The sequence below is a fragment of the Rhynchophorus ferrugineus genome, unplaced genomic scaffold (assembly GCF_030347505.1).
Source record: "Rhynchophorus ferrugineus isolate W39M unplaced genomic scaffold, kcgeb_rfMv2 rfM7, whole genome shotgun sequence".
In the NCBI taxonomy this organism is placed as follows: Eukaryota; Metazoa; Arthropoda; class Insecta; order Coleoptera; family Curculionidae; genus Rhynchophorus; species Rhynchophorus ferrugineus.
Genome location: NW_027472586.1, coordinates 32602083 through 32617417, shown reverse-complemented (window position 1 = coordinate 32617417; position 15335 = coordinate 32602083). Strand labels below are relative to the sequence as shown.

The 15335-nt window shown below is 30.0% G+C and overlaps 1 protein-coding gene and 1 long non-coding RNA gene across 2 annotated transcripts; both read right to left on the bottom strand.

Moving 5' to 3' along the window:
• Positions 1–1829: 1829 nt before the first annotated feature.
• Positions 1830–2602, bottom strand: LOC143200091 (uncharacterized). Its single transcript, XR_013006625.1, has 3 exons — positions 2428–2602; positions 2173–2321; positions 1830–2113 (listed from the first exon to the last, which is right to left on the bottom strand). It is a non-coding gene; the product is annotated as an uncharacterized LOC143200091 (long non-coding RNA).
• A 5560-nt stretch (positions 2603–8162) lies between these two features.
• On the bottom strand, positions 8163–14847 carry LOC143200358 (L-asparaginase). Its single transcript, XM_076410834.1, has 9 exons — positions 14714–14847; positions 14150–14222; positions 13650–13743; positions 12358–12466; positions 12177–12302; positions 11239–11452; positions 10065–10201; positions 9029–9211; positions 8163–8532 (listed from the first exon to the last, which is right to left on the bottom strand). The coding sequence occupies exons 2-9, from the start codon at positions 14217–14219 to the stop codon at positions 8395–8397; spliced, it is 1071 nt and encodes a 356-aa protein (XP_076266949.1). The 5' UTR covers positions 14220–14222; positions 14714–14847; the 3' UTR covers positions 8163–8394.
• Positions 14848–15335: the final 488 nt, after the last annotated feature.

Genomic DNA, 15335 nt, shown 5'->3' with positions numbered 1-15335 from the left:
TAGACCTGCATTTTAGAACTGTGCTTTAATAGCTCCTTTGTCTCAAATGGAAATAATGGATCAATGTTTCATGACTAATCGATCTCGCTATCACTAAATCTGTCACCATTGGAAATATCCTAAATAACCGTGGATATTTGATGGAGTGAGAGCTCATTGTTGATGGCTATGAAATAAACAGAAGGCAAAGTGCTATGTCTACAGAAATTATTGTAGGTTTTAAGATTATTCACAATAATTACATGTTTATTTAGATTTTGAGTGATTTGAAAAACAATATAACTAACATTTAATATGTTATCGTAATATACATATCAATATCGTAATATCTCATTATAATTAACAAATTATCAGAAAAAATATTATATATTATTCTTAATTATATTGTCTTCTTCAATTTTATTGAAAACCAAAATATAAAGAATTAATGTAAAGTTACTCAATGTTATTTCAATTAAAATATATCAGTTTCTTAGGTGCGTAAAAGTTGAGAAATAAAAAACTTTTAAATGAGATTGTTATTCTGTAAACTATTTCTAGTTCATTGATTTTTCTGTTGATATAAGCAACTTTCTTTAATATCAACACGAAGCGTATTGTGTAAATTATATTTAGCAGGATAGAATTTAACTATATTTTTAATATTTTCAGTTGAAATAATACTAATATATTGAGAATCATAATTTTCATAATTACATAATACATGATATACAATTAATGTATCTAAACAAGTATTAAAAATTTTAATGGAATTATGCGATTTTATTATAATTTTGGTTACTATTTAATACAGGAAACAACTATTCTCAAAAACAATCAGAATATTATGATTTATTTCCATCAGGTGAGGTAATGTACAATGGAATAATATATAAAATAATATAAAGCACTGCATAAAAAATAAAACACTATTTTAACTATCTAGAAGTTACTATCTAAAAAATAATGTAATTTGAATTTTTTCTCGTATATATATTTTTTATTGCAAATAAACGGAGGGATTATTCTGTCTGTCAATTGATTAATTCTCCACCATGATGGCAAATATAAATTTTTTACTTTCAATCAAATTTTTGTAGGTAGTTTCTATTTTTAATGTCTATTTTCAATGATTATCAATGATAATAATTTCCTTCTATACTATGATATTATACTAGATGTAATATCCTCACCGGCGCTAGCTGTATGAATAAAAAATATTTGACTACCGACATATTTGACAAATTAGTGACTAGCTCTGGGCAGTACTTGACATGTTATTCATTTTGATGGATTTAGATAAAACGTTAACTTTCGCACAAGAATGGGACATGTTGATAAAAATCTGAAGCGTTATAGTAATCTGATTATTATGGTATAATTTGTTTGAATTATGGAATTGCTGGTTCAATTCCCTACGGGTCAGATTCTTCAGTTGACCATTTTAAGCAATAATCAGGTAGAAGTGAGCTGGACTCTTTCGTAATTCACCTGATTTTTAACATAATTGGCGATATTCTGAATGCAGTTAATTACAATTGCAATTATCGATAAAAATAGAAAACTAAACTGTGAAGAGGTTTTATTGAATCATGTGGGTTCACTCAAAATCAAACATCAAACCATTTAATATGATGATACATTTTTAAACATATTATTGTTATTGGAGTTTGTTTATAATTAAAAGAATCGATAGCAGGTTTGCTTTCCACTATTTCTTCTTTTAATGTTATTTTATAATATATAACATAGAATAATAAAAGGACTTTGATGAAAATATACATACAGTCTATCCAAAGAAGCTTTGTATATAAGTCATCTAAATTTGTGACGTCAAAATGTCACAATGTTGCCGTACCGACTTGTTTAGCTTTGACATACAACAAAATTCTAATCTAAATAAAATAATTAAACAAAATTATTGTAATGAAATATAATTTATTTTAATATTATAGTAAATCTAATGCATATATTATCGAACGACTTAAACCTGCAATTAAGTAAACAGTTATAATAATTTGTAAGTTAGGGTTTTGTTTGAATATATTTACATTGAACTTTTCCATACCATCTATGTGTTAGAATTCTAGGAGTGTCCTTTTATGTAGTTGTATCCCCTGAAGGCCTAATCCATCTAATTAACAATTATATATCCAAGTAATATATTTTAGATTCATTAGAGAGTATATTTACCTTTTACGCTTAGTTCATGTTTCCTTGTTTCCTAAAGTAATTTTGTTATCACTCTATTTCTTCTTAGTTTGTTCTGTAACTACCTATATACATATTTCTTGATAAAATTAAATTTAATCACTGCATTTTTCCTAATGTATTTGCTATATCTGTAAAACCGTTATTATACTTTCTGTCTTCACACATTTTAACAAAAATCTTTTACACTCTACAATAACGTTTCCTACTGTTATCCTATATTAATTATATACTCACCTTTACTTGTTTCACGTGTATAACTAAGCTATTAAGTACCAATTTATCTAACATTTATTCATAATTTCATTGCCACATTTGTCAATTTCTTCTTCAATGTAGCTGATCGAATTCATCCAAATCGAATTTGTTATTAACCATTCCAGTTTTCGGCATGAAGAACAATATATCTACAATTATGTTATGACTAATAAAACTTAATAAATTATTATTGCAACGATTACCATTTTTCATCAAATATTGTGGTCATAACACTATTTTTATTATTGTTTTGTCATGAAGGACCATTGGATATATTGGTCCCATTCTGAAATATCCATGTCTTTCTTCATTTTATTATATGCATTTAAAAATTGTATTTTGAAGAATTTTGCATACGTTTGACAACCGGACGACGTAGGCAGGCTAATTCCATAACACGTTCGAACTTATCAGACAGCATTGTGTATCTTTTTAACTAGAATAAAATGAGATGGAAAATATTGTCTGGTTCTAAAACGAATTTACAAATTGCGGCAGGCAATACATTAATCTTGATGGCGTATGTACAAAACTTCTTTCGATAGACTATATACATTCGGGATACATATCAATACGAGTTCTAAATTAGCTGACTTGGGATATTTTCTAAAACGAAAAGTATTTTTCAAGCAAAACACCATGACCTACTTATTAAACCAACATTCCTATTGATTAAATAACATAGAAATGGTTACAAAAGTTACACAAATTAAAATTATATCTTTTTAAATGCTGTTTTAGTATATATTTATATTGATGTTGATTGTTGTCTATCAAGATTTTCCATGGGCGTATCTTTCAAATTTATTTTACTTAGAGATATAATATTAATTATATATTTACTATAAATATATTAAAAGATGAAGCCATATAAGTGTCAATGAAGAACAACATTAGTTAGCTTGAAAATGAGTAAGAAATATCAACTAGTTTGAAACTAATTGTATGTGAGGTACGTTCAGAAAAAAATATTTTATTCAAAACATAATTATAAAAAACTTGTGTAGATCCAGAGATACGAGGAAATGATAACCTGAAGGGACCAGGTCAAGAAAATTCTTATTTTGTTGGGTTTGCGGTGATTGTGTGGTTCTGGCATTGTCGTGTAGAGATTTTATTGCCATCTGTTACATTAAACTATGCTATCAGCGCAGTTTTCGTAGTAGTGTACATTCAAAACATTGTTAACAGATTGTGCTAAGTTAGATAACAGTGAACCAGCATATTTATGAACACTACTACATATTGTTTCTGAACGTCCCTCGTTTATTTAATATATTTTTGCCCTTTTCTTAATATAAATGTGATATTTGTTGTACCTGTTAATTTATTTCCTTTGTAAATATTCGTTGTTTTGTTTAGGTCAAGAAGTTTATACATTTAGGCGAACGTACAAAACTTTATGTTGGAAGAGAAGCGTACAGAAATGATTTGTTGTCGAAAAATAAAAAGGAAACATTAAAGGCCTATTTTCCTTGTATATTTGCTCCAGTATCCTAGGCGTAAGCAATTATATTAAGACAGGGTTAGTACTAAGCAGAAAGAGATTTTGATTGTATATTACTGATTGTAATAATCACCTGATGATTCTCCAATGCAAACTGAACATATCTGGCAATTATCGATGTTCCAAACGTGTAAATAAGTTTTTAGATTAACTTGTCCTTCTACGTAGAACAAATTGAAATCTCTATCGTTAGCTTGTAAAAAAATATCAAACTTAATGTTTTATACCCTTGTTAGATGTTAAACTGTGAATTTTATTTATCTTATTGTAAATATCGAAAAATAAATCTGGCTGATCTCAATAAATTGTTTTATTTATAATTAAATACTTATATATTAGGTGCATGCCTATATTTTGATCAGTTATATTTCCTCATATGTTTGGCTATAATTATCGCAAAAACATTAGTACGTAAATTATAATTAGTTTCAAAGTTGTTCTTTTCAGAAACATTTTAAAAATATCTAAAGCTGCCAATAGTTCAGACACCCTGTATGGAAGGGGATACAGAAATGTTCGTGATATAAATCAAGAGATAAGATAACATGACTTTACGTAACACCTGAATCATAAAAATAAATCAACTGAACACAATTGTTTCACTTGCTTTAAATATTGTATTAATCTAAGTTTCAGTATGACCCATCGTGTGGATCATCTAATTCAGCGTTTAAAGACTATTCTTTGCAGAAAAATATGTGTTTTTTTTTATAAAATGATATAAAAATTTCATTCCATTTGACATCATACACACAGAAAGTACAGCCAATATCAACATTTTTTTAAATTGTATCTATTACATTATTACTAGTTGTTGCCGACTAACTTACAATTTGTCTTAAAAATAACTTCAATCTAGGTATGTACCTAGGAGGAACCATCGGCCCTATCTTAGTCCCTAGTGTAATAATTTTTATGAATTTACACTGCTGTTTTTATATTAAATGCACCTCACACCTACACTACAGGAAAGATTAAATTTTTATTCCTTTGAGTCTGTGTCCTGTTGTTATCCAAGAATTATATTACGATATTGACGTGAGAATAAAGTCTGTCTTCATGTCTCTTTATAATTTTCTTGACGTTTTAAGTGACAATCGGTATCTGAAGATCTCGGTGTAAGTAATCAGTCCTGTAATATATCGGTACTCCTACAATACTTCTCAGGACTTTGTATTGTATTTATATTAATTTTCGCGGAACATTCCCATAATTGCATTCCATATGTCCCTATAGGTTTCAATACATGCTTGTAGAACGTAGGGCATAAGTCCCGCTACCACTGATGCAATATCCGCTAAGTGGCAATACTGAAACGATTATTTTCAATAAATATTGTCACTATGTCTGCTCGTTCTTGTGGCGCATATTTATCCACAATAAAATTTGGACATCTACACAACACAATGGTTGAAGCAAAATGATAGAGGGACTTTTGCCCCACCCTATATAATAGAAATGTATTATGTACTGATAATTGTGATTTTTTTCCATTTCATTTTATATATCAGCATGATAGGAGATTTATTTATTCTGGTTCCCCTATTACAGTAACTTCTCTCTTCGATGATATTAGTAATACATTCCACCTGGTTAAGATTTTCTGTAGGTATTCTTATCAATTGATATTAGTGCTTCATCCGCAAAAGCTCCAACTGTCCTTTTCCTATATTTTATACCATTTATGTAGTCATACACCTTTCGATTTGACATTTCTTTATTATTTTATATGTTTTATAACCTATAAATATGTACAACGAAGTATTAACATTATAACGAAAAATAAACAACTAAATTTGAATGATTCCCATAATCCATGACCATATGACTCCCCAACAACCCCATACCTGCATTAAATATACATTCAGTACACCTATACCTCTATAAACCAAATGTAAAACCCCTTAAAAGAAATTAATTTAATGGGCCAGGACATTTTCGGGATTACCCAAGGGAAAAAGTTTAATTCACTCTCTCTAATACTTCGCCGATTTGTTTTCAATTAAGAGCCACGACCAGGTAACTGGGGGACGTAGCGAGTTTCGCGTGTTTCTGAAGGGTTGCCATTTGGGAAAAAACAGCTTCGTTAAATTTTTGCCACTGAAAATATTCGAATTTTTAAGCTCGCTCTTTCTGCGTTTGTCCTAAAATTTAATTGTAATAAATACATTAAATTAAACTGCTGAATATGTAGAAGCGCACTTTTATGGAATAATTGTGTTTTATTTTTGTAAACTTATTATTATATAATGGTTTAGATACATAGACTCCAAAGATGAATATCCATAGTCTCTAAGTCTTGATGTGCATATGGTGTGGGAGCAATAGGTGTATTACTGCAAATTACTGCAGATACTCGGAGGTATTTCTGCAAAAGAGAATAGCTATACCGACTAAGAGATATAAAGATTTAGGTCGAATAGAAAATTCCCCAGTGCCCAGCGCACTCCCAGATTTCGCAACTTCATACCTCTTAAACAGGAAGTGTAAACATTAATCGATGATCGAAGTGCTCTCAAATCAACACTGATATTTCGACGATTATTATATCGCCATGTTGACAGAAAGATAGGAATAGATTTTAGATAATAGCGAAAAACATTTTGATTATTATATTATTATTTTGTTTGAAATTTCTCATTTACAAAATAACACCCCGATATAGTTCAAGCCGACACTCTAAAGATATCAACTGAACGTGTACATCATATCATTCACGAATATTTGGGTATGAGAAAGCTGTGTGCAAACCATGCATTTTTACCATAAACAACGACGAGTTGATGATTCGGAGCCGTGTTTGAAGATGATCAAGCGTAATAAACCCGAGTTTGCATCGATATGTGACAATGGGATGAAACATGGCTCCATCATTTCACTCCGAAGTCCAATCGACAGTCATCCGAGTGGACTGCACAGGATGAACCCGGTCCAAAGCGTGGGAAAACGCAACAGTCGGCTGGCAAAGTTATGGCGTCTGTATTTTGGGATGCGCATGGAATAATTTTCATTGACTACCTTGAAAAAGGAAGGATCATCAACAGCCACTATTACATGCCATTATTGGACCGGAAAACGGCCGCATTTGAAGAAAAAGAAAGTGCTGTTTCACCAAGGCAATGAACCGTGTCACAAGTCAGTGAAAACTATAGCAAGAATCCGTGAATTCGGCTTCGAATTGCTTCCTCATCCACCGTATTCTCCAGATCTGGCCCCCAGCGACTATTTCCTGTTCTCAGATCTCAAAAGAATGCTCACTGGGAAGAAATGTTCGTCGAATGAAGAGGTGATCGCCGAAAATGTGGCCTATTTTGAAGCAAAGGACATATCGTAGTACAAAAATGGTATTGAAAAGTTGTAAGGTCGCTGTAATCAGTGTATCACCCTTGAAGGGAATTATGTTAAATAAATAAACTAATTTTGCCAAAAAAAAATGTGTTTTACTATGATAGGCCTGGGACTTTTCAATTGACCTGTTACCTATACACTAGAAAAATAGGTCTACCTAATTTGCTACCAAAAGTTCTAAAGTTTCATTGGTTATACCAATGTAATGCTAATTCAGCAATTTTATTAACTATTTACATTATTAGTGATGCAATATGTTTAGCTAATTACATTATGATCTATCTTGAAATCACTCAGTAATGTTGACCATAAAGAGATTATTATCAATATATATATATATATATATATATATATATATATATATAAATATACATATATATATATATATATATATATATGTAATCTACTATCATTATAGAATTAATGGGTCGATTAGAATGGAATGGATTTACGATGCAGATAAAAAAGTATTACCGGCATGTTCCATTGAAAGCAACTGAACAAGTGTAAATAGAAGCCGAGTTGCTTATAATTTGGAGAGAAACCGCTTTCTTGTTTTGGAGGAAAAGATTTCTTGACTTGAAAAGAACTAAATCCATGTTTTCAAAACTTTTCTTCAAAACATGTCATAACTCAAATACATTTTTTCAAATTTCATAAACATTTTCATGAGAAAATGTCATAGATTAGAAAACAAATGCTTTTGAGGATTTTATAAGACAGAATATAAAATTATTATGTCACAAATACCTTGTCTCATTTATAACCATAGAATTTATAGATATAATTTATAGATTAGATATAATTTATGATTAATAAAATAAGTTTTATCATTTCAAATAATATATATTACGTTAATAATAAATGTATACCTGTTTGTATTTAACTAAATCCAGTATACATATTTAATTCATGTATTGGTCATTGACTAGATTAGACATTTTTTAAAATTTTTCGTTTTGCGAGTCACATATACAGAGTGACAATTTTGTATTAATCTTACATAACTAATTAATATTATTATTATACTTGTCGGTGAACGGTGCTAACATCATAATTTTTCTTCGTTTTGGTATCTGATAGCTTACTGTCTATTTAACGGTCATTTCTCCACGTACACTAATTTTGAAAATATCCACTGGGTTATTTTGTAACAAGACCACCATTTTTGCATATGCTGCTTCTGTAGTTATATCATTTCCAGAAATAACGCCGATGTTATGCAGATCCTAAAATAATGGTACAGTAATTTAATAATATAAACATAAAAATATGTTGGGTATTTGTATGTATATTGGTGAAAATGGGCAGTATCAATGCAGTGACATTAAGTCATTATGTGCCAATTGTCGGATTTGGTTTCAATTATTTAAATGCCAATAACAAAGATCGGTCTAGAGGACATGGAAGGCTTGTTGGGCGAAAACCTAGCCCAGCTTCTCAATTAACTTTCAGACATATTTTAGCTGATGACTTAGACAGCTTAACTGGCGAATCAATTCTTTCCAGATGTTTATAGGCAATGGAAAATATCAAATAGGAGGCAAAGAAAATTTCGTGGACTACCGTGATTGGCGATAAAGATAATGATCAACTACAGCGATCCCAAGTCCAAAAGTCATATTTTAGACAAGGAGAGTCACCCACATAATCTCCGAAAATAATATAAATTTTGAAAAGTCTTCTTAAGGGTTAAGATTTAACGAGCTTACTGTATATACTTACATTTCCAGGTTCGTAATTCGACATGACTGAGCCTTTCAAACATTGCGTCACATTAAGTATGACAGTGCCTTTTTTTATTGCATCACGTAACGTTTCAATTACACCTTCAGCATCGGTATTCATGTTACCATTTCCAAACGTTAAAATAACCAGTCCTTTTGCCCCCTCCAAACTTCTTCGGATCTGTAAACATAAACTAAATTACTACTAGGTAGATTTTAACAATCTACATATATGTATGACGTCTTTCAACATAAAAATAACATAAAATATCAGGTTAAACATACCAAGCCCACTGTTACGTTTTTTTTTTTTATAAAGAAATTTTCTAGAAGAAAAAAAAAGTGATCTTAAAAAAGTGAGTGTATTGTAACTAACGCGTTTGATTCAACCATTAAAGAATTGTTGTTATAGATGCAGAAAGACGATACAGTTACTGTGTAACACTATAACTGTCTGTCTAACTGTCTTCTATTATACTCATATAACTGTACTCGTTAATTTTCCTCAATAGATTAATGACGGTGAGGCTCTGGACGTGGTATTCAAATACTGTCAAAAAGGTAGGAAAAACTAACGTTTGATGCAATGGCTCATCACAGAGATGAATGATAGAATTTAAGAGCTTCTTAAAGATCCTTCATAATATCATAGATAAATTATATCACCACTACATGTTAAGAACTATTTTGTAGCAGATAAGGTAATACCCAATAATTCATTCCAAAATTTTCTGTGCAAAAATAGTTATTACTAACAACCAAATAACAGTTCAGTGAAGAATAATTTGAAGTATGAAGAATTGTATCAAACACTTGAAGAACTATTTATTCTTAATATTTACATTGGATTACTAAATCTAAAGAGTGTGATACTAAACTCAATGAAAAGCACTAGCGCTACACTTCTTCTGCTTAATGGCCTTTGGTGAAAATAATTTAATTATTGTAAAGAATAGCAAGCATGAAAAACTTCAAATATTAATATCAATGCTTAAAAGATAAGCACATTCTAGTACTGACTGAAATTAACTTACATGAACTTGGTTTGTAGTTGGTGTACAAAACAATACACCTATTTTTTCGGTCAAGTTATTTTTTATTACCAATGTGATATTTTTTCGCAGGTTATTAGGATTATTTGTCCGCTCTCGTATAATATCGCTTCCTAAAACTAATAGTATGAATGTAGAAAACAATATATAATATTAAGCCAATAAATATTAAACTTAAACTTATTATTTTTTACATTATTACTGCTTATTACCAATAAACATAACAAGTAAGAGTAATGAAGAAATGTATCTAAAAATATATATTCCTATCCAATTTTTGAATATGAAATATTATCAAACAATCCACTACTAAATTAGATATACAGTAATCGTAATCTGATGTCATAACGACAATATTAAAAAGAATTAAACATTGTAACTGGATGTAGAGCCCACATAATTCACAATGCATTAAAAATATTAACAGGAGCCTTCCAGTTAACTCCAGATGAGCTGATCTATAGGCTACAAAAAAACTACTACTAGATGTTTGGTTGAATTTTTATCAGCAATATTTATTGTTAAAAATGCGAAATTTGAATGTAGCTGTTAAACAAACAAACGATTTATTCAATGTATATAGACACTAACCATTGAAAGGTCCAAATTACATTTTTAACATTCATTACTGTTGTTCTTTGACTTGAAGATATCTGCTTCATCAGGTACTCACTGTTAGTTTCGGGTTAACCGACGTAAAAGTGGTGATTTTGATATCCGTGACAAAGAACGACTTAGAAGACGAAAAAAGCTCGAAGATAATATATTGCGAAACTTATTGCACAAAAACCCGGCTCAAACTCCGACAGCTTACCAGCTGATAAATTAACCATTTCCAAACATAGACATGCAGTAAGAAATATCCAAAAGAAGAGAAAATGGGCACCACACGAATTGACTGAAAAACCATTTCAAAAATCGAGTTCTTTTTGCAAAAGACAAGAGCGTACTCGCGAGTAAGACGAATACGTCATCGGTATTGTGAAAATAAATTGCAGAGAATATAAATGGAATAAAGAAATACTTCAGCGAATAACACTATTATATAGTAGTAATTAATTACTTTGTGTACTTTTTTAATGCAACCTGTATTTGGCGTTCTTAAAATAAGTTAAAATTAATATATTACTGTACGGAGAAGCTTATAAAAACTCACCTGTTTTTTCATCTAAGTTTACAGTAGCTAAAGGCTCAAAATTGGGCGAACTAAATCCGTCATAACTGCCAGTGTCGACTTTGGTGGTTCGATTACCTCTAAGCAGATTTTTGTTAAAAAAAATGCAAACCTCGGATATATCATAATGACTAGCAAAATATAAGGACCAATATATATTGTTGATGGCGTCCGTTTTATCTTCAAAAATAGATATCTAGAAATATAAAAATTATAAGAAATATATATGAAATCGCAAATACATAACGTATAGATCAATCAGTTCATCGCTAATGGATGCTATTGCTTGTGTGTATCGTGTATCTTGTACATTATTAAGAAAACCATCAATCATTTATGGTGTTACTAGTTTGACTGAACTATTCTAGTTTCATTGCTGTTCGTAGCTTTCCCATTATTAGCTTGTTATCGAGACATGAAGTTGAGAGAAGAGGTACTATAATGATTTTAGAGCTGCATCAAGATAACCATATCAGTTTTTTAATATAGCTGTTGGTAGATTTACTCTTCGTGCTCAGTATGGCAATGTTATATCGCTACCCGCATTCAGAACTCCAAAAAAAGTTTCACACGTTAAAGCGTTCCTGTGTGGGCGGTTTTTTTGAATGAATATGATCGTATAGTTGTAATATTTACTTTTTGAAACATTACATTGGAATTCTGAAGGGTTGAAATCTCCTAGAGATTAATGAATATAACTCAGTAACCGAATGAGACTAACTTTTAAGCATTTAATGACAGTATGGAAGTCGTACAGGTGAAATTGAAGCCACTAGAAAGCCTTTTTTTGTTTTATAGAAATATCTCTAATATATTCTGTTGTGAACATTTTAGTCCATCTCCAAAGAAGTCCATCATAAATTCGTCAAAATTATATTTCATGATAATCATAGAAAGGTGTTGTAAATAATATACGTTACCATTGCTCCTGTTAATATCACTGGCTTGGATAATCCATCTAACATGAACGACAATATCGAAGCAGTATATGCCAATGTATCTGTTCCATGCAAGATGACAAAACCATCGTATTGGGAATAATTATCCTAAAAATTCATAATAATCAGAACATCCTGACCTTCATCCATTTATATCTTTTACTTTTATATCTGATGCCATTTGTTTCCAATCCTTGATCGTTACATAACTGGAATCAATCAATTTGTCGTATTCTTGAATCTTGTAAAACACCGAACTGTCTTTGAATGTACTGAAATAAACAATAAGTAAAATTTCTGAAGAAGAAGAATAAACAACAACATAATGTGTTGTAGAAAAATTGTTCCAATTGTTTAATGTATTTCGAAGCGAATTTATTAATTTAAATTCCAAAACCCTAGACTAGCCATGAAAAGTCTTTTGAAGTCAGCTTTTTATCATTAAAGGAGTCTTACTGGGACCAGAATAAATGACAAAAGCAATAACAAGACGAAAGAAGGGCCGAGCTATACGGTGGAGGCCCTAAAATGTATCAGCCAATTTTCCTACATTTTTACCGATTCTGAAGTTTTAGACATGATGGAGCATCACGACTTTTCTATTGATGAATGAATGAATTCTCGGAAAAGCTATATTGATTTTTCATTCCCACCACTTTTGAAGACTATGCCACCATTATATATATAACACCAAACTGTCTTTGAATGTAGTGAAATAAACAATAAGTAATATTTCTGTAGAAGAAGAATAATCAACAAAATAATGAGTTGTAGAAAAATTGTTTCAATTTTTTAATGTATTTCGAAGCGAATTTATTAATATAAATTCCAAAACCCTAGACTAGCCATGAAAAGTCTTTTGAAGTCAGCTTTTTATTATTAAAGGAGTCTTGCTGGGACCAGAATAAATGAAGAAGCAATGACAATGACGGAAGAAGAGCCGAGCTATACGGTGGATACCTTAAAATTTATCAGCCAATTTTCCTACATTTTTACCGATTCTGAAGTTTTAGACATGATGGAGCACTACGACTTTTCTATTGATGAATTCTCCGAACAGCAACATTGATAAAATATTTTTCATTCCCACCACTTTTGCAAACTATGCCACCATATGTGAAGCTTCTACGGGCTTCGATTATTGTCGTACGATGAAATTTGTAAAAAATGTGACCAGACCTTCTGAAATCGTAATTTTCAAAGAGTAATAACTTTTGACTGCGTAAAAAGATGACACTAACATTATATCTGGAATGTTCTATGATCTGTTAACTTTCAAACTCGCTCCAGTATGACTTTATTGAATATTCCTGAAGTATTAATAGTACTATTGAAAGTTTTAGAGTTAATCTATTCAGAAAAAAATGTTTCCCCAACTTATATAATGGAATTTCAGTAAAACCGTAGGTTGATATAATTTTATTATTAATTTAATAAAAATATATTAATACTTACATAATAAATTCACCACGTTTTTTACAATCAGATGAATTCAATTTACTGATGTTGCATATGTATTTTAAGAATTCCTCTTTTACTGGTACATAAACTGAAAATCAATTGAATTTTTATGGAACTATCACAAACCTCAGATTAATATAGAATATTTATTTCTAAGAAATGTTTGGACATTTCTTTCTGTATTTAATATTACTCCTGCTCCAACTAAGCCAGTGTTCTTTTTATAATATTTTTCTAATATTAATAAATCAGTTGTCGAAAATAATAATTTATGTACTTTTCTTTTATTTTTCAACAGTAAGTCATCAGAATAACATAATTAGTCTTTATATTCAAATTACTTTACTGGTTTAACTTTAAAGTTAGATTATTACTGTTTGTTCATAGCAGCATAATATGCAATACTTGATTATAACGGAACTTTTTTTGAGATTTGGAGTTAATTAAGTAAATACAAAACAAAATAAAAACATATATAAACGAAATGAACTTACCACCATCTTCATTTTTTTTCATCCCAATTGTACCACCAGTGTACAGAACTAAGATTTTTCTCTGTTCCATCTTCTAAAATAAATAATTTTTTGTCACAGTATTCATTAAAACCATAATCTATGCATTCCTTGATGGATCCAAATACAACAAACAACGTTGCCATTTTATTCCAAAATACAGGTAAATTATTACGACATAAATAGTTCAAAGTCATTTTAAGTTTAAATATTTAATTTTAAATAGCAGAAACTATCATTTATAACTAACAAGCTGCTGTGTCTAGTTATAATATGTTACAAGAAAGGGACAGGAAATTTTATTTATAGTTGTCCGTGTGTTCCTTGTCTATAACATTATAATACAATATATCCATCATTATTTAATATGAAACTCTCGTTGTTGCAAATATACTTGGGGAATCCCTATGATAAAATCTACACTCTCTAATGAAAACAAGTGGACAGATAAAGTAAAGGATATGTTTAATATGTTTAATTACAGTTTAGTATTTGTTGTTGAGAAAATGGAAATAGAACAATGTTCGAACAAAATTGAGCACTTACTTTTATTCTCCTGTAAGAATATCGTTGAAACTCGAACTAAAGCTTGGCTTATGGTGCTTCTATTGTTGCTTCTTTGTAATTGAATTCAAGTGAGGAATAGAACCTCCCTAATATACCTGTCCAGCTACTTAACCGCAATATTTTCCAATAGATACGAAGCAACATCCAACATCTATACAGTAAACCAAAAAATATATGTTTAACAATAACTTACGCATTATAATAATAATATAGTCGTAATAGGTTATGAAAAAATACTACACTACAATATTATTACCGAAATGCTGAACTCTTGACCGACACTGAACTAGGAAGCAGACCCCAGACAACCAAACTTTGTAATCTTGTGTAGTTTTATAATGAATTATACTAAATGGTAAAATCTCTAAAAAGTGCTATAAATAAGAAGCAATGAGGTAAGTACCTAATTTTAAGTCATGATAATAACATATAGTCGAGGAGTAGTAATATTATATTAATACATTTTAAAACTTATTATATGTTAAATGCAGTTCTGTCTTTTCGATCTGACATTTACATAATATTTCGTCCATAAATTATGAACGAAATTGGACGTAGACTTTTGCTTTGTGTTAGCTCACTGAGATACTATTATTTTATA